We start from the raw sequence: 18,544 nt of genomic DNA, 5'->3' as shown, positions 1-18,544 counted from the left end.
TTCGAGACCATCTCCATGGCTCAGTGGTCTTTACCTGCTGTGTTATTTTTCAGGGTGAAGCCACGTCACCTATAACTATCTCTTACTCCACCAGGAACTGCTCCTTATTGGGCTTTCTAACCATGATGAGTGCTTCTTATTCTGACTGATCACTGAAGCTTTTTTCTTCTAGTCAAATCAGCATTTGAATGAGAACGAATGGGAATTTTAGGAGCTGGGCCGAAGGTGACTTCACTTCTTCTGAGGGTGGAGCAGGGGAGTGTCTGGCGGCTGGGTTGGTCCTTTTAAAATAGGTTTCATTGGTGAACCACCTATGGAGCTCTTCTGGGCTGGCACGAAGCAGCACAGAAGTCAGAGGCACCTGGCACTCAGCACCAGGGTAATCTCTGCTGGGTTAATGCACTCCTTTCCCAACACAGTATCCTTGACTCCTTTTGAGAGCTATCACTGTGAGGAGGTCACTGCCCTTAGAGTGAACCAGGGAGGTCTTGCCCCAGGGTGGCAGGCTTGAATGCCTCCTAGCCAGAGGTGGCAGCCCCTTGTGGCGGAAGGGGCTCTGCCTCCTCCCACAGATGGGAAGCATGAGTTCTAGGAGGTAAGGAGTGGGTTTGGGATCAGACCCAGAGACCTGAGGTGACACAGAACAGCGGAAGTACCCTGGAGCCTTTATTTCACTGTGACTCCCCAGGACCGCTTAGAGTCAGGTGGACACCCGTGGGAGACCTAGGTGCCCCTTGTCTTCTAGATGTTCCAGGAACCCAGATAGGTGTGTCCACTCCCACACTTCCAGCAGCCCTAGGGAAGCTGTGATTCAGCACAAACCTTCCCCACCTTGACCTGCCCCCTGTTCACCCTAACCTGTGCCACTCTCCTCCTCTTCCCTCTGGGTGGGCAATCAAGTACCCCACATTCCGCTGCTGTTATAGAAGAATTAACAGTTCTGCAGGTCACTATGTATTTAGCAAATACTTTTAGCACTCTTTATGCTAAGTGACAGGGAAGCAAAAAACATGAGAAAGACATGGAGCGCGCTGACAATATGCTTAAATCCCCCTAACTCTGGGGAGTTGCTGGATTCTCACATTGCCATGAGACCTGACTCTGGCTCCTGAAACACTTCTGGACCAGTAACTAGTAAACAAATAAACTAAATACCATTCTCCATGTAGAATTGTCCCAGGAGCCATAGGGAGTCACAGGGGACAGGGAGGTATGGCCCTGACCCTTGGGAAGCTCACCTTAGCTGCCCAGGCCACTCTTACCTGATTCCAGGCTTGTGGAAATCCAGCATTCTGGGAACAGGTCTCTCCTAAGAATCTTGGTTTTCTCTCAGGCAGAGCAGTGCATTTATTCTTCGTGTATCAAATGTTTATTCAACACCTACAGCACAAAACCTCCTGCCAGGTGTTGTGGGGAATACAGAGAGTAGTAGACAAGATTACTTCTCTCAAAGGGCTGAGAAGATGAGACACAGACACACATAACCAGCGTGAAGCAGAGTGTGCCGGAGTTGGGGTAGGGGTGGCAGCTCCAGTCCATGTCCTGGCTGCGCTGTTTGAGTTGTGGATGGAGATTAAGGCTTAGACTGACACCTGGACAGCTGGAACCATCAGAGGTTTTGCTGTCCTTTTAAATAAAAATCCCTTTGGCATTTTAGAACATCCAGCAGGTATAAATTTTCGGTCCTGATTTAGCAGCCTCTCTGAGAAACCCTCTTTCCTCCCATTTCATCCACCAGTGACTCGATGCCGGAACCTGTTATTATCACCATGTTTGTTCCTCTAATGAATTTTCATTCTTCCTCATTGCCTCTTAGAGCCGCTAAGAGTACTTTTTAGAATCATGGAGATGATCTAGACAACTGCCAAGATTAACTTTCTTTGATTATAAGCCACATGAGTTCCCAGAGACATTTTCTTCTGCCCAGGTCCTTGGCTGCCCTGGAGATTGTGTCTGGGAAAGAATTTCATCATTTTTTCCCAGGGAAATTTACCCCCAGCAGATCCAGAGATTAGCCAGCATATCTGTTCCAGGGATGGGAACTTGCAGAGACCATTCACCTCATCCTGAACTGACTGCTGAAAACACTCTCCGTTTGGAAACGTTCATGTCATTTTTAAAAAGTCACGCAGTGTCTCCCTGTTCTTCTATGCCTGCAGCCACAGATAGCCTGGATTTTTACTTGCCCTCAGTTCCTTTTCTTTTTCAGGTTTTATTCTTTCCTTAACTCTTTTAAGCAATGTTCTGATTATGTCCAGTGAGTGTTTAACATGGAGACTCAGCGGATTGTAAAATTACCACTAACTACCCAGATAGGATGCTTGCTGATGCTGTCTTGGGAGGAGATCTTGGTTAGATTGGTCAGTTGAATAGCAGACTATCTCAGCAGCATTTACAGCCAGCCTCTGAATTGGCATCTGTACCTCCTCCACCCTTCTCCCCACTTTGGGCCTATTTATTATCAGATAAGTCACCACCATCCCCAACCAAGAACCAGAATCTTCTTGCCTTGTGTGAAGCTTAGTTTTGTGCAATCTTTATCTGGCATAGTTATGCAGAATTGATTTGGGTATTTTGACCTCAAGTATTTGGTTGAAGTAGCTTACCTTCAGATGTACCCATTCAGGTCTCACGTAAGAAAATGACAGTTTTAGATGCTTCAGGGTTAAGAGGTGGCTGCACCTGGCTGTCGTAGACAAAAGATACCTCCATGTAGATTCTTACTGTCAGTGATGGATGGAGGGAAAATGATTGGTTGGTACTGCTGTGTTCTAGATAAAGCTTTTGAGGCTGTTGTTTTGAATCAAAATTACACTCTGAACCATCTACCCTTCAAAGAACCTGAGTAGCCGAATAGGGCAGCAGTTCATTCCAGATTTGCTTTGGCTACTGCCTGGGCCTCCAGGGAAGAAATCTCCACTCATGGATTATTAGGACAGGCATAGCTGACGATTCACACTGCTTTAAACACTGAAGCCTCTGAGCCTGCTCATCCCTGACCCTCACTAGGCCTTTGACCTGCTACTTCTACCCCTGCCAGCCTGCTGCTTAATTATAAACATCTTTGTTTTTTAAAAAAAAACTTTTTGTATAGTTCAGAGATACAGAATCTTAAGAAGGAAATCCCTCAGCTAGAGATAAAAAGCATCAAATGAAACCAAGAACCAAGCTGTGGATTGTTTCTTTTTGCCTCTAAATTTGCTTTAAAATATCATCAGTTTAGGCTGAGCCAACCTATAATCATTACTTCCCAGTACAGGGAATTTAAGAATTGTTGATGAGAGCATCTTAACCTATCCCAGACTTGTGGTACAGTATAAGGGAAATACTTCTCTAAGAAACCCAGAGCCCAAACAGTCTAACTAAAGGTATTTCAGGTCTTCTTCCCCCGAAGAGCTCTGTGCCGCTCTCAGGTTAGGCCCAGGCAGCCCTCTGTGCAGTTAAGGGGTCTGTGGGATAGCCACTCTGAGAGCTCAGGTAGAATAAGGTGGGTTTGCCTCCGTAAAAGCAGGAAAGCATTTGACTGTGATTCCAGGCCTAGGCACCAGACTACTCCCCAGTATGGCAATATAAGCAGCTCCAAATTGTGCAGATACCGTAATCCTTTATTGGGATTTTTGTCATCCAGCCAGCGGGGGCGTTGACCTGTCTGTGGAAGAAAGAGTTCTGCCTGGGAATCAGGAGTTTGGGCCTTTAATCCTGCTGCAGAACTGCCAGTGTTGACACTGGGCAAATTCTCGTGTATGGGTCTCAGTTTCCTTATCTATAAATAAAAAATTCATCCAAGAAGCCTTCCAGCTGTTATCCTGATGATAAGAATAAGAGAAGATTTTCCTAGAAAGGTTAGACCTGAGGCCAGTTCTTTTGGGGCTTTGTGGAGAGAAAGTATGGAAATTATAAGGGAAAATATGGATTCAGTTGTCCAGGCCTACCCAAGTTCTCATGACCATGAAGGAGCCGTGATTCTAGTTAAAAAGATGGAAGAATTGTTGCAGTTAAAAGTGGAAGAGTCACTTGAGTTCCCATGGAGCCAAAGTTCTGTCAAGAAGTTTCTTCATTTGGTCCTTTTCTTGTTGGGAACTGCAGAGTCTACTGTGGTACTTATTGAATCCGTTTCCTTGTTGATGTAGTAACTCATCCAATTCTCAAACAAATGGTTTCTTGTCAACCAGGAGTAAGAGAGCTTGTCCTTGTTGGAAGTCCGTGGTGAATGAGCTGAGGAGGGGGCAGCCTGTGTGGAGTGTGTGTATTTATCTGTATTCTTTTCCATAGGTACCATTAAATTTGTCTGGCTTAATTTAATGGGAACTTCTGGGACCTGCAGAGACTGTAAAGGGCGAGGGTAAGGTTTTTGTCATCTGTTCAGGCTCCTCTCCTTCCAATGGAACTTCCTCATTCTCCCTATCCCGTCAGCCTCTTCCCTTTGCCAGTTTGTATGTTTGTTCTACTGCCCTCTCTCAACGTTCTCTTCCCTTTGTGTTTTTTTCTTCTGCCTCAACCACCTTTCCTTCCAGGTCGTTTGAGTCCAGGTTGAAGTAGGCAGCTGGTGTAACACACTTCCTCTTCCGGGGCGGGGCGGGGGGGCCCAGTCTGTATACTCAGTGCTAGGGGTTTTATTCTAACACTCTGGATCCTCTGTTTCTTTTTTTGTTGTTGTTGTTGCTGTTTTATCTTTTGTTTCCTTTTCTGTTTTGTTTTTGTTTTTCTCTTCTGTTTCCGTGTAGGTCTCTTTAGTCAGCCTTATAGCTAATGCCCTGGGCTACTCGGAACTAGGTGCCATAAAGTCCCTTAGGACCCTAAGAGCTTTGAGACCCTTAAGAGCCTTATCACGATTTGAAGGGATGAGGGTAAGATACTAAGAGCAGCTGATCCTTCTGCATGCCAGTGGAAACTGTTTAAGCATGCTAGAACTGATCACACGGTGGGAAGATCATTCGAACACGAATTCTGTGATGCAGCTGCTGTCTTGATCCTCCACTCTCTCTCCCCCGCACCTGCCCTGTGCGAAGGGGACTCACATTAAGCTGCCTCGTCATATTAATACTGGCCCCACGCCCAACAACATGCCATCGCGGACCATGTTAACATTGGCTATTCTCATTTGGCCTGGCTTACCTGTAGCACTTGGGGCGGCTATCTGGGCTGTTGATTTAATAGGGAGAATCACCAGGTGCAAAGAAGGGGAATTGTCACCCACAGACTCGCTGAAAAGCAGAGGCCACAGACAGGGAGAATGCTGGATAGGGGCGTGCTGATGGGTTCGTGGCCGTGGAGTCACTGAGAAAGCCGCTGAGAGGGGGCTGGAAGCTGGGACGGCAGGCCTGGAACTGGGGACAGGGCGGAATCTGGCGTGACCCGGGGAAAGAAATCCTTTTCTTTCTATTCCGATTCCTCTTATTGCACCTCGTTGTTCTCAGCCCAGTCCCATAAGGACTGGCAGCCTCTGTCTGAGCAAAGCTTTCCTCATCCCCTACCCCCCTGCCCGTGCTCTCTGGCCCCCTGTTGTAACACTGCCAAGATAACAACCAGGCACAATGACAGATGACTATCAGCTGATTCTGAAATTTCTCAACCCCTGCTGTTACCTGCTGGGGCGATGCTCCACCCAAATCCAAACAGTGCAAGGTTCTGTCACCCTGCCAACTGGGAAATAAGGCTCCCTCTTTTGGTGCCTTTTTGCTGTCTTTCTTGATTTAAAAAAACTGTGTGTGGACATATGTATGTGCATGAGCACACACATAATCAGTTTCCTAAAATCAAATGGACAACTGGCTTCTGATGGTAAGAGTTGTCCCGTGGTAATCAGAGAGGTCTGTTATACTTAACGAGACCAAGAAAACTCACTTTAATTCAGATGTTGAATACATGCAGGAGAGCAAACCAGAGGCTATTTTTTTAAACGTGCAGAGATCAAACCTTAAACTGTTGCAGTGGCCCACACAGAGCAAGGCTGCTCAGGGAAACTAGGTACCAGAACGGTACCGCCTCACTCTGTTCTCATCTGTGAGTTCCTGGCCACTGTTCCATGAAGCCACCCACATCTGCCCAGGAAGATGAACATCTCCCTTGGACTTGGGGATTTTATTATTTTAGTTTATCCAGACAAATGCTTTCTGTAAGACATTTGCATTTCTGCTGTAGCACAGTCACAGTTTGGTTTACTAAATATAACCTTTCTGTAGCCCACCTGAAACCATCTGCAGGAAGGTCCATTCCACAGCAGCATACGTTTATTTGAATTAAGGAAAAAAGGTTGGGATTCTAAGTCTTTCTCCCACAGATAAGAGATTTCAGAATGTGTGCAATTAGGTCATTGTTATGCTCAGGCTAAATGTAAGTGGGGAAAGAGTCTGTTGAAGAGGGCTTAGCATTTCAGGGGGCTCTGGTGTCATTGAAAATAGGGTTAAAATGCTCTTCCCTCCTCCCCAACCTTCCTACTATTTTCAGAAGAGGTTAGTTAAACACTTTAAATAAGTTGTACTAGTTTTGTTACAGAGCTGATCATCCATTGTGTTGACTGAAGGCAATAACTGCAACACTGTGCCTCAACTCAGTAGCCTGTGACCCTCCAACATGCCCCAGGATGGGTCCCCGATCTCCCAAAACGAAACCAGTAATACCCAAAGAAAGCCTGAAAAAAGATGCCCAGTTGACACTTGCTACAACCTTTCTCCATCTGGGTGCCCATTACTGCTAGTCCCACCCTGCAGCAGAAGCCAGTTGACTCACAAGGACCTTGTATGGATAGTCTGAACACCAGGGCCCTTCTGGTGGCCATACCTCTTCCCTTTAGCTCCTCCTCCTTTCCTGGACTCCCAGTTTCATTCCCTCAAAACTGGTCAACTTTCAAGTTGTTCAGGAAGCCAGAGTTCTGGAATGGGTGACCTTCGAATAGAAAGTTTTATTTGAAAAGCATTAGCAGAGGTTTTTTTTGTGATGAGATAATCAGGGCAGGCTCAAATATGAACCCAAAATCAGGCCTTCAAACAATAGACATTCAGTAAAGGGAAGTTCTGGTAACGGATGACCCCACCTTTGGTTGACTCCAGTCATCGACAGCATGGCCATTTCTGGTTGGGCTGGAGGTGAGGGCTCATGACCCATTCCTGGGCAGCAGTCCCCCAGCCCTTTTGTGCAAGAACTGCAAGAAGGGAAGAGTGAATTTGCCTGAGCTTATCGTAAGTCCCCCATTAATAAGCAGAATTAGGGACAGACGTTTCGTTTGAACGTTGCTCTTCCACAGGGATGTGTTTCCACTTCTTGGTTTGGGTCCTTGGGTGTGCCACCACTTGAGAGACTACCCTTAGAAAATGTTAAACGAACTAAATACCATCAACGCAGATGGACTCAACTGTCACTGTGCTGCTCCAGTGAGAGGCTCAGACCTTCACTTGCGAGGGAACGTAAGGCCCTAGCTTGTCCTGGGACCCTGACTTCAGTCTCTTCCTCAAACCAAAGACCAGAACACTGAAATACTCATGCTGTTGGCAAAGGAATACTTAATGTAGTTCTTTGCTTTTCTCTCCTCCATAGTAATCTTCATTTAAGGATTTTGCTGTGCTATTACATTTTTTGAGGGTACACAATACTGATGCTATGAAACATGCATGCATTTTTGTTGATTGTCAGTACATAGTTGTCCATTAAAGCCATGTTCCCTCTGCCATGTATTAAAATCTGTTTGACAGGTTTTATAGTATTTAATGAACAGTAATGTTCCAGGCATTATAGAGAAGACAAAAATGCTGAAAGAATTAGTACACATGGGAATTTTTCATCAATTAAATGAGATTTGTATCAATTGCTAAATATAAACTTCTATTGAAAAAAGTAGCTTTATAAATTGCTAGATTCTAGCTTTAAGTAATATTTGTATACCTAATCTTTAAAAATAATGAATTTCATCATAATTAAAAACAATATAGAGTAATTTGAGCTATTAGAGGGCAGAAGAGAAGATCCAATTTATTATGTAACTATCCTTGGAAACTTAAGTTGTCATTTATATATATATCTGTAGTGTAAGAGTCAAAATAAGAAAGCATATTTTCTTGCTCTTTGGTTGCTGAGAATATTAGCTAATGTTCACAAGGAAGAATTATTAGAAATGTCATCAACTCTCTTTACTGTTTTATTCATGAAATGAAGCTAAGTTCTTCTTTGATTATAATGAAAGTACATTTCACTATAAGTGAAAGCACCTTTACATCTTTAAGTACACATTGGACTTTACAGGATTTCTATGTCCTATGTATCACAGAACACCCAGTAAAACACTTTTGTGTATTGATTCCTTTGTGCAGATCCGTGAGTGTGAAAGTAACTGATTATTCTTCCCTGCTGTAAATATTACCCCATACTTGACCGAAAGACACTGACTCCATGCAGGACAGGTTAGACTAGGTTAAGGTGGCCAGAAGAGTTCCTGGAGTAGGTATGTTCCGAACTGATATGAAAAGCAATATTTCTAGGTTTCAGATCTTTGGGGACCAACTTCCATATTGCAGACCTGTGATGGTCTAATAGAAGGTCATCATCTCTCATCCAAGCTCTGCTGCAAAATGCTGTCACATAGACTGGAGCTTTTGAAACTTTACATAACCTACTCTCTTACTTTTGAGAAATAATTATTTCATTTGTAGGTCATCCTCCTTTTGCCTGTTCTTTTGCACATTCCATTGCCTTGTAGTGCTCCCATCAAAGGGTGAACAGCTATAGAAAGAGGAGATTAAATTCAAGTCTGATCACCTGACAAATTTGGTAACATAAATAGAGTATCATTCTCAAAAATAACCTTGGGGAGTTTCCAGATTTCAGATATCCTGGATCTCCTTGTTCAGAGTGGTGAAGAATGGAAGTATAATTATTTTATTCTAAGGACAAAACTATTAGATCTAAAAGAGATTTCTTGGTCTAAGAATTAAGAAATAACTGCCTCTCAGTCTAAAGGCCTTCATACATGAATTGGAGAAATACAAAACTGATATTTTAACTTAAGGGAGAGTGACTCCGTAGCAGAATATCATTGCCTTTCTGATAGAGGACAGAAGAGACAGCTCTTCTCAGCCACATGTTCCAATGAGTGGCGTTACAATCTTAAGGTGCAACAGATGAGGAAAATCGGATCCCGATCAGGCTCAAACTAGAACCCAGAGCTGCCCCCTGGTGTTCCTTGTACAGCACGGCCCTTTTGGTCCTGTGCTGGTTGGCAGCAGATCCTATCTTCTTCCCTACACTGAAAAACGGATGCAGGAGCATGGTGATATTTGTTACCTTCTAACAAAACATGAGAAGAGTTTGTTTATATCCAGGATCTCTATTTTAACTCCACTTATCCTCCGAGGATGCTAGAAAAGAAAAGAAACATGCTTCCCATTTCAGGGTCACCTTTCTGGGCCTTAGCAGTCCTGCTTAAGACAACAGCAAGTAAGAATCAGGGCAGGAATGATCGCCAGCATTGTTTTCTGTCCACTACCTGAAATGCTATTTTTGTAAGCACTTTGAACTCCTCTAGTGAAAACTGCTACAACAGTGGAAGTTCTGTCTAGCTCTTCTCATCTAAGGTATGAAGCAAAGTTAAAAACAACCCAGAAATTTAGATTCCTAATGGGACTTCTTTTCCTTTTTTTTCATTCCTGAATCTACTGTAGTCAGTAATTTTTAACAATATGCCAGTTTGGGGGGTTTCAGGAGCAGTGATCTAACCCTAAACTCTCCAAAAACCCTAAGTCACTCCTTTTTCCAGTAGTACATTGTGAAGAGTCAAGTCAAACCTGGGATTGACCAGAGAAATGTCAGCATTAGCCAAGCAGGGGCCGACTCAGACTGAGAAGCCTGCAAAGTCAGAAAATAAAAAGACTGAAGGAGAATAATGAACCTTGTGTGAAAAACACAACTGTTCAGATTTTATTTTATACTGTTTGGTAGAGGGAATATAGCTTTTTTTTTTTTTTCTTGAGCCTGCAAAATGATGCATGCTCGGCTCTTGCCTGAAATAAGATAACTGGCCTTGCATAGTCACAAAGAGACTTTATGTACTGTCGAGTGATTCACTGCTAACCCCTCAGGGTAGTTCTCTGTGATTTTGAGCAATCTCACCTTGATTTGCAGAGGGGGAATGTCTGTGGAAAGGCAACTAGTGAGATTGAAATCACTCAGGTTGTCCTATGAAGGCCATATTTCGTGAGTTGGTAAGAAGGAAGACTAGACAATGAAATGATTTTTTCGGTCCCAGATTGGTACCTAGGAGAGAGACCTAGGTCAACTTGGGCAGGGGAATTTGTGTTCAGTAAAATAAATAAATAATTTTTAGAATTCCCCAAAGTATATTTCAGAAATATACAAAATTTTGGTCCTGTTTATGGATCTGATTACCCTAATTCCAAAGGGAACATAATGTTTCCATAGTCGTAACAAGCCACACAGTGTCATTCCCCTCCTGGAAATCAAAAGAGTGCGCGTGCCTGTACTTCTTCCCGACACTCAGCAACCTCCCCCTTCCAATGCAGGTGGTGGTGAATGCCTTGGTGGGCGCCATCCCCTCCATCATGAATGTGCTGCTGGTGTGTCTCATCTTCTGGCTGATTTTCAGCATCATGGGAGTTAACCTGTTTGCGGGAAAGTACCACTATTGCTTTAATGAGTCTTCTGAGATCCGATTTGAAATTGAAGATGTCAACAATAAAACAGAGTGTGAAAAGCTCATGGAGGGGAACAACACAGAAATCAGATGGAAGAACGTGAAGATCAACTTCGACAATGTTGGGGCAGGATATCTGGCGCTTCTTCAAGTGGTAAGGTTGTTTTCAGTCCTGTGAGAATTGGACAGCTAGCAGAAATCTCATTTCGTTCTTTTTCAACCCTATGTCCAGAATCAGGGTTGCTCTTAAGTCGGGGGTTACTGTCATTTCCCAAAGCAGTGCCAGGGAGACACCTCTCCTGAATACTGTGAGGTCTCTAAGACCTCAGTCAAGGGAATCTGTCATTGTGCTCAGAAGTTGAGTTCCGCTTAGCAACAAATAAGGATTTCTTCAACACAGTGAGGTTGCAGAGAGATTACCTTCTTTCTCCAGGACGGAAGTATGTAGTTAAAGAGAAAGTAGGTAAGTCACAGACCAAAAAGAAAAAAAGGGGGCAATTTTGATGGAGCAGAACAATCCCGCATTACTGCTATGCTAGAGTTAACTGAAGAATATGAGAATGTGACGGAGCTATGATGCTGCCACTGTGTCATCTCAAGCGCAGAGAAAGGTCTCAGTGTATCACAGCAAGAAATGAAGCATTTCTTCCTGTCTAGTTTTCTCTCTCTGGCCAATTTTTTGGAATGTTTGACAGGATAGTATGATGCAATGAAAACTCCTGGGCTTTGAAATCAGATGTAGTTTTGAGCCACACTCTGACGTTTATTTGATATGTAACCTTGGACAAATTACTCATCCTCCCTGAGTCTTTTTCTTCATCTGTTAAATTTGAATAGTAATACTTTGCATGGTGGTTAAGGGGATTCATGGTGATTTATTAACGTTCCCTAGCACAGTGCCTGGCACACAGCAGGCACATGCTTAATTAATAGTGTTTGCTATTATGTTTCTTTGTTACTATTACAACTGTTTCTACATCATATAGTTTCTGGGAGTATTAAATGTGATAGAGCAGGTGAAGCACTCAACTCAGCCTTGAGTATAGTAAACTCTTAACTGTTAGCTGGTAGAAGGAGGCGGAGTTAATGGGATGAGCAGTGGTTTATCCCATTCCACAGCTCTTTAGTTCTGTCCCAGTTCAAAAAATTGAACCCACAAATTGAACCAGAATTGGAGCAGATTCAAGAAACCAGTGCCCATTAGCTGGCCAAACGTTGTATTGAGTCCCCACCATATGCCAGGCACTGTGCTTGGGCATGACCAGGGCCATCAGATGAATAAAGAACTGCCCAGGCCCTGAGAAAACTTAGAATCTGGTTGAGTTAATAAAACATAAATGGTAAACATGGAGGCTGTAAAATTGGTTACCCATATTAGTTTCCAAAGTCAGGTTCGGCACAATGGGAGAATTGGGTAGGGGCTGCCTAGGATAAAGCCAGTATTGCCACTGCAGTAGGGTAAATGTGTGTTACTTAAGAGGGAAAAGTTCTGATTGAGGTGTTTTCTTAGTGCAACTATGAATTTTTCAAACCCCCGTTACTTGTTTTACACCGTTTTTAAAAATGACTCCATCATGGAAGAGGGTTAAGTTCTAAGTAACCTCAGTAGATCCCTGCCATTCATAAATATGAGTTTGCCCTTGCTTTAGGCAACCTTCTTAGACTCATTCTGAAGACCTTTGTAAAAGTATTGACTCCACTACCATTGTCAACATGTTCCTTTGCCAGACTTTGATGTTGTACTCAGGGACTTAGACAAAGCTCCCTCGGGATCTGTATTAACAAACAGAAAATGTCTGTGTCCACATGAGGCTGCACCCAAACTCCCTGACTCGTGTTCTCACAGAACCTAAGCCTGCCTTTTCGACCCTACCTAGACTCCCACCCACCCACCCCCTAACAGGCACAGTCTAATGACTGACTCTGTTTGCCAGGCAACCTTCAAAGGCTGGATGGACATCATGTATGCAGCTGTAGATTCCCGAAAGGTAAGGATGTGCCTGGTGAGATCACAACCTTCTTAAATGATCAGAAAGCTCATGGCATGGTGAAGCTCAGTCAAGAAAGAGAGAAAGGGTTAGAACAGTTACTGCTTGTCTCATTGATTATAGATCACTTTCCTCCTCTCAGTGAGTTTTCAATCACTCTCTCACAGTTTCTCCAGATGGTCAGGCTGTTGGCATTCACCTGAACCTCATGGAGCTGTCTACTCTTCAGTGCTGATTTGAACTAAGTGTGGCTCCGAGCAGACAGCTCTCCCTTCTCCTTCCGCTCACAGTTTGCATATTCTCCACCTATGTCCTGGCAGGAATAACACCTTCTCAGGGCAGGACCTGCCAGTGTGGAAAAGCAGACAGACAGAATCTAGGGCTCCCACCCCAGCTTGCTCAGCGGCTCAAGTGGTTGATGTAGCTGATGGCCTTGGCATGTCAAAATCTCCTACCTGATCCCCCAAGCTAGGAGCTGACTCTCTTTTTCTCTCCTGTCCTTTGACAGCCTGATGAGCAGCCTAAGTATGAGGACAACATCTACATGTACATCTACTTTGTCATCTTCATCATCTTCGGCTCCTTCTTCACCCTGAACCTGTTCATTGGTGTCATCATTGATAACTTCAATCAACAAAAGAAAAAGATAGGTTTCCTCCCCACATTGCCAGTGGCCAGAGGTCAACCCAGACGAGAGGCACTTCTGTCCCTCTGTCAGGAGAAATACTCCTCCCTTTCTTTAGAATCCACATCATGACATCACTGTGGCACAGCCCCACAGGACATTAGCCCCAGCCAGCTCGTTGTCTTCTGCTGGATTTTGCAGTGTGAGGTTTTCCACACTTATTAGACCAAACCAGCAATTTACTGGTACCAAATTTACTAGCAATTCTTGAGGCTCTTTACTGGGTTTGACCTCCACCAGAGGGAGGTTGGGTCCCAGAGGGTCTAGCAATAGCTGAAAAGGAAAGCAGATGAACAGCTTTAGTTAGAAATAGAAGCTGTCTCATTTTTGTCATTTTCTTTGTTACTCCCTGGACCACCAGCACATTGGGATTTGAGAGATCAACCTTGGAAAGCTCACTTCCTCACTTGTCCCAGATGGTTAACACTTTTTCTAAAGTAAATTGAAAAGATTACTCTTGTTGTTCATTTTCTAAATCAAGTCTGTCCCAACAAACTCCAAGGAACTTCTCAAATTGCTACCACCAAGATTTCTAAATTTTTAATATTGTCGGAAACGGGCCACTAGCTAGGACTTGAAAATCCTTTCATTTTAAAATGTCTTTTCAAGAATTGTATCAGGAAAGCAGGCCCCCCTAAATTTATGAAGATGTGTTTAGAATCATGGCTATCAAATTTACCCTTCCCTGAGGGTCTGTCAGTCTATTTTCTTCCTTCCTTCCTTCCTTCCCATCTCCTAGCAGGTCTCAGAACTCCCACACTGAAAACAGAGACAGGTATATTTCTGAGTTAGAATAGTTGGCAGGGCTTCCTCACTCTGGGACAGCCATTAGCTAAACTGGCCTCTGGCTTATAGTGAGGAGGGCGACCCCTGGTTTACAGTGAAGGGCGCAAGGCCTTCGGGTTCTCAGGCTGCGCGTGCAGCATGTAAGAGCCAGTTGTAATTGCGCATTCTCTTTCCCTCCTTTACTTTGGAGGTCAGGACATCTTCATGACTGAAGAACAGAAGAAGTACTACAATGCCATGAAAAAGCTGGGCTCAAAGAAACCACAGAAACCCATCCCCCGTCCTCTGGTGAGTTCATTGTGCCGGCCCAGGGCAGGTGAGACTCCACATGAAGAAAGACATGGCAGAGTTACTGCAGAGAAGGAGGGGGCAAATGAGGGGCGGCCCATGCCCTCCAGTCCGCCCCTCACTGTCCATTCACAAGATCTGAGGAAGGGAATCTCCTGGCGGTCCAGTGGTTAGGACTCTGTGCTTTCACTGTCAAGGGCACGGGTTCAGTCCCTGGTCAGGGAACTAAGATCCTGTGAGTCATGCGAAATGGCCAAAAACAAAAAGATCTGAGGAAGAAGGGAGGAAGGGTTAAGGTATGGGGTGGCTTTTCCCTTTGCATCCAGCCTTTTCTCTGAGCCTTCCTTGGGTGGCAACAGAGAATCGACATGTTGACCACATTGGCTCTCGCCCTGGTAGAGAGATGTTTAAGAGACCACCTAAAAATTAACAGCAGAATGTGAAGTGAAAGCTGATCTCTTTTCTATAAGTACAAGATAGGATTTGGTCATTATTTTCTCCATGCTCTCCTTAACAAGTAAGTCTTTGCAGGGATGTGCCTGCAGGTGAAAGTAATGCTTCTTTCTAGTTATTTGTGAGAGCAGGAGAGGGTGAAACTAGGGAAGTCAGATGGCCTCATTTCCTCCCTTGAACTGAGCCTTTCGTAAAACAGACTTGGGGACAGGGATTCTGCATGGCCCTTGTGTTGGGGATTGCTTCAGAGAAGGAGATGCTATGTTCCTGAAGCCATACACCCTGCTAGATGGGATGTGACCCCCCAAAAGCCAGGCTCAAAGTTCCATTTTCTATAACTCTTACTTAAAGGGACTTTTTATTTTTAAAATAAAATTTTAAAAACCTACAGCAGAACTCTTAAAAGCATACCTGACAACCTAATTTGTAAAAATAAAAGTGGAGCTATTCTGTTTGAGCCAAGAATGGGAGTCCCAGGTTTAGGCCAGTCTTCTGAGAAGAGCAAAAAACAAGAATGGGTGTCTGACTTAGCCCCCCATACCCTGTTCCTGGTGACCTCCTCTCCCCAATTTCTGAGGGAGAGGAAAGCCCTTCCTCTTTGCAGAACAGTTTGAAAACCACCAAGTTAAGTAATCCTAAAACAAACATATGCTTAAGTGCCTGGGTACCCAAAAAAATCAGGGAGCTCTTAAGAAAGATAATGTTTTTTGTATTTCTTTGATGTTAGTTTCCACAGTGTGATAGAAGTGTGGCCAAAGGGAATGGAAGAGGGCTGACATTTCTAAAGCTCTGTTCAGTACCTTGTACATGGGACCCTGCCTGTATTTTCTCCCCCACTAACAGAGAAATGCTCAGTGTGGTAGGAAGTGTTCATAGTTATTCCACAAATAGTTACAGATCTCCTACTGTGTACCAAGCACTATGCAAAAAGTGATGAAATTTAGACACCACTGTCATGGAGCTTACAGTATAGTGGGGCTATAGATAATAAATAAGTAACCAACAGTAACTATAAAATGTGGAATGTTGTGAGAAAAAAAAGTGCACAGAAGGGCCATGATAGAAAATAATAGAAGCCTGGCGTGGAGGCTGTCTTCCAACAGAGCTGGGTCTATTTAAGCAGACGAGAAAGAGTCAGAAAGCCGGTGAACGAGATCCTGGAAAAGCAAATGAGGCCTTCAAAGTGGGAAGTATTAGTGTGGCCAGGTGATGATGAACTAGAGGAGGGGGTGTGCGGTGAGCAAGACCAGACTGTGGAAGGCACTTTTAAACCAGGTTAACCACAGGAATTTTGTTGCAAGCCTGATGGGAAACCAGTGAGGTTTTAAGTAGGAGAGTGATGTGATCCATTTCTGTTTTTAAGTAATCAACACTTGCCACTGTGTGGAGACTGTGTTGGATAAGGGCAAGAGAATAAGCAGGGAGACCAGTCACGAGACCCTTCTAGAGGTCCAGAGGGAGGACTATGGTGGCTTAGGCTAGAGTAGGGCAACAGAAATGGAATGAAGTGGATGAATTCAAGGAAGATCAACAGGCCCTGCAGTGCATTGGGTGAGGGATGAGGGAAAGGGAAGAGGAAAATGACCCTTAGATTTCTGGCTTAGATACTGGATGAATAATCGCAGTGAGAAGGGAGCAAGTTGGGGGATGGTGGGAGAAAGGACTTGTTAAGCTCGAGATGCTTATGCAGTGCCAAGCAAACAGCCCAGGAGTTTGGAGGAAAGATACAAGCTGGACGAGAAAACCCTTGGGAAACTAAGTATAGAGGTGACGTGTGAGCAGTAGGAAAAGATGGTGCATGAGCTCTCCAGGGAAGAAAGAAGAGGTGAAGGGAGAGACGAAATGGCCAAATGAGACCAGAAGGGACAGCTGGAGAGGTGGGAAGGCACCCGGAAGCATGTGATGGCGTAGAGACAAGAGTGGGGATTTCAAAGAGCTCTTGACGAGGGAACGTTGACAGTAGTCTTTGTCCATCTCCTGCTGCTGGCCAGCGCTGCAGCCGCGAAAGCAGAGAGAACTCTGACTCACAGGCTGGCAGCTCCCACAGTCTGCTGGGGAAGCTTTTCAAGAAGCCTTTTCTGTCTTTCCTCCCTCCCCACCCAGAACAAAATCCAAGGGATCGTCTTTGATTTTGTCACTCAACAAGCCTTCGACATTGTTATCATGATGCTCATTTGCCTTAACATGGTGACGATGATGGTGGAGACAGATACTCAGAGCAAGCAGATGGAGAACATTCTCTACTGGATCAACCTGGTCTTCGTCATCTTCTTCACCTGTGAGTGTGTGCTCAAAATGTTCGCCTTGCGGCACTACTACTTCACCATCGGCTGGAACATCTTCGACTTTGTGGTGGTCATCCTCTCCATTGTGGGTGAGTGGGGCAGGCGGGGCGGGGAAGGGACCCGGCTGACCCTGGGGATGGGATTCCTGGGAGTGCAGCGCACGACACGGGGCTGGGGGGCCCGCAGGGTTACCCCCCTGGTGCCCTCCGTCATCTTGTGGGTCTGCCCCACATCGCTGACACAGGTCGGCAAGTTTCTGTGAGTCTTCACGGTAGTCTTGGATTCTAAATTCTGTGGTTGAAGAGGAGAAAACGATTAGATTTGGGGCTTTCTTTCAAAGAGTTTACATTCTAACAGGGAAGGTATAAAAAAAATGTATTTTAAAATCTATTGGTAGCAATATAACGTGGAAATAGTCATGGTAAGAGATTGTTACAGTGGATAGTAATGAGAATTCTGGTGCTGATGGCTGTGTTAGCACTTCCACCAACATTCATTTACTACAATTTCATGGTGCCAAGTAGTTTGAGAGTTTCTTCACTTGTGTTATCTCATTATGACAGCCCAGGAATCAAGGTATTTTATTATCTTTGCTGTGAAGATGTCCAGAGTCACTCAACTCAGAGGTGGCAGAGACAGAACTCAAGTTGGTTTTTAACGGTGACTTTGTGGCATTTGTTTTAACCAACAAAGGGCCTGGAAGGGCTGGAGTCCTGGCAGGCCACGGAAATGCTGTCCTATTGACCACCCTCCTCAAAATTTCCCTGCCTTCCTCACAGGCTTCTCAAATGGTGCCACACTGCCTTGGTCCCAGGTGGGTGTGACTCGAGCCAGAGTGCCCGAGACAGGGAGCTAGTCCCAGAGCTGAGGTGGCGACTGTGGGCACGAGAAGGCAACTGTCCTCCAGAGCACCGTGTCCAAAACTGTGCTGAGCAATCTCACATATTTCTCCTCAAGGAAAGAATCCCATAATGAAACTACTTTGGGCAACACTGTGCATTGCATTTCCCTTCAGAGGGTCACAGGGCACATTAGCCCCCAGGACGGTCTTGGAAGTCTTGAAGTAAAGAATTCTGTTTAAAATGCCATCCCACTTTTATCCAGTCACAACACCCTGTTTTCAAGTAATAATAATGTTTCTCAGACTTCAGTGGAATATACTCTATGCCGGTCATCATTCTAAGTGCTTTACATGTTTTAATTCATGTAGTCATCACAACAGCCCTGTAAATATCCTGAAGAACCAAGGCACAGAGCAGTTACTGAGACATGCAGCTGATAAGTGAGCCAGCCCAGCCCCTGGCCTCAGCTCCACACTCGAAACCTCCCACCAAACACACTTTGGATAATGCTGCCCTTGACCACTGTTCTTGAACTTTTTCTGCCCACCCATCACTGAGTGGGACGGAAAACCCACAGA

General features: G+C 44.6%; 1 protein-coding gene across 3 annotated transcripts in view; it reads left to right on the top strand.

The window, feature by feature from the left end:
• SCN8A (sodium voltage-gated channel alpha subunit 8) overlaps positions 1–18,544 on the top strand; it is a 156,383-nt gene that overhangs the window by 129,145 nt on the left and 8,694 nt on the right. For all 3 annotated transcript variants that reach the window (XM_088836897.1, XM_055395535.2, XM_088836896.1), the window contains 5 exons: positions 10,509–10,793; positions 12,574–12,627; positions 13,136–13,273; positions 14,282–14,386; positions 16,943–17,213. In XM_088836897.1, the coding sequence (XP_088693023.1) occupies positions 10,509–10,793; positions 12,574–12,627; positions 13,136–13,273; positions 14,282–14,386; positions 16,943–17,213 (853 nt within the window). The remainder of the gene's footprint in view (positions 1–10,508; positions 10,794–12,573; positions 12,628–13,135; positions 13,274–14,281; positions 14,387–16,942; positions 17,214–18,544) is intronic.

This window comes from Moschus berezovskii, chromosome 6 (genome assembly GCF_049115385.1).
Source record: "Moschus berezovskii isolate FMDL1 chromosome 6, NW_MosBer_1.0, whole genome shotgun sequence".
In the NCBI taxonomy this organism is placed as follows: domain Eukaryota; kingdom Metazoa; phylum Chordata; class Mammalia; order Artiodactyla; family Moschidae; genus Moschus; species Moschus berezovskii.
Note: the sequence above shows the minus strand (reverse complement) of the source record. Positions and strands in the feature narration are given on the sequence as shown.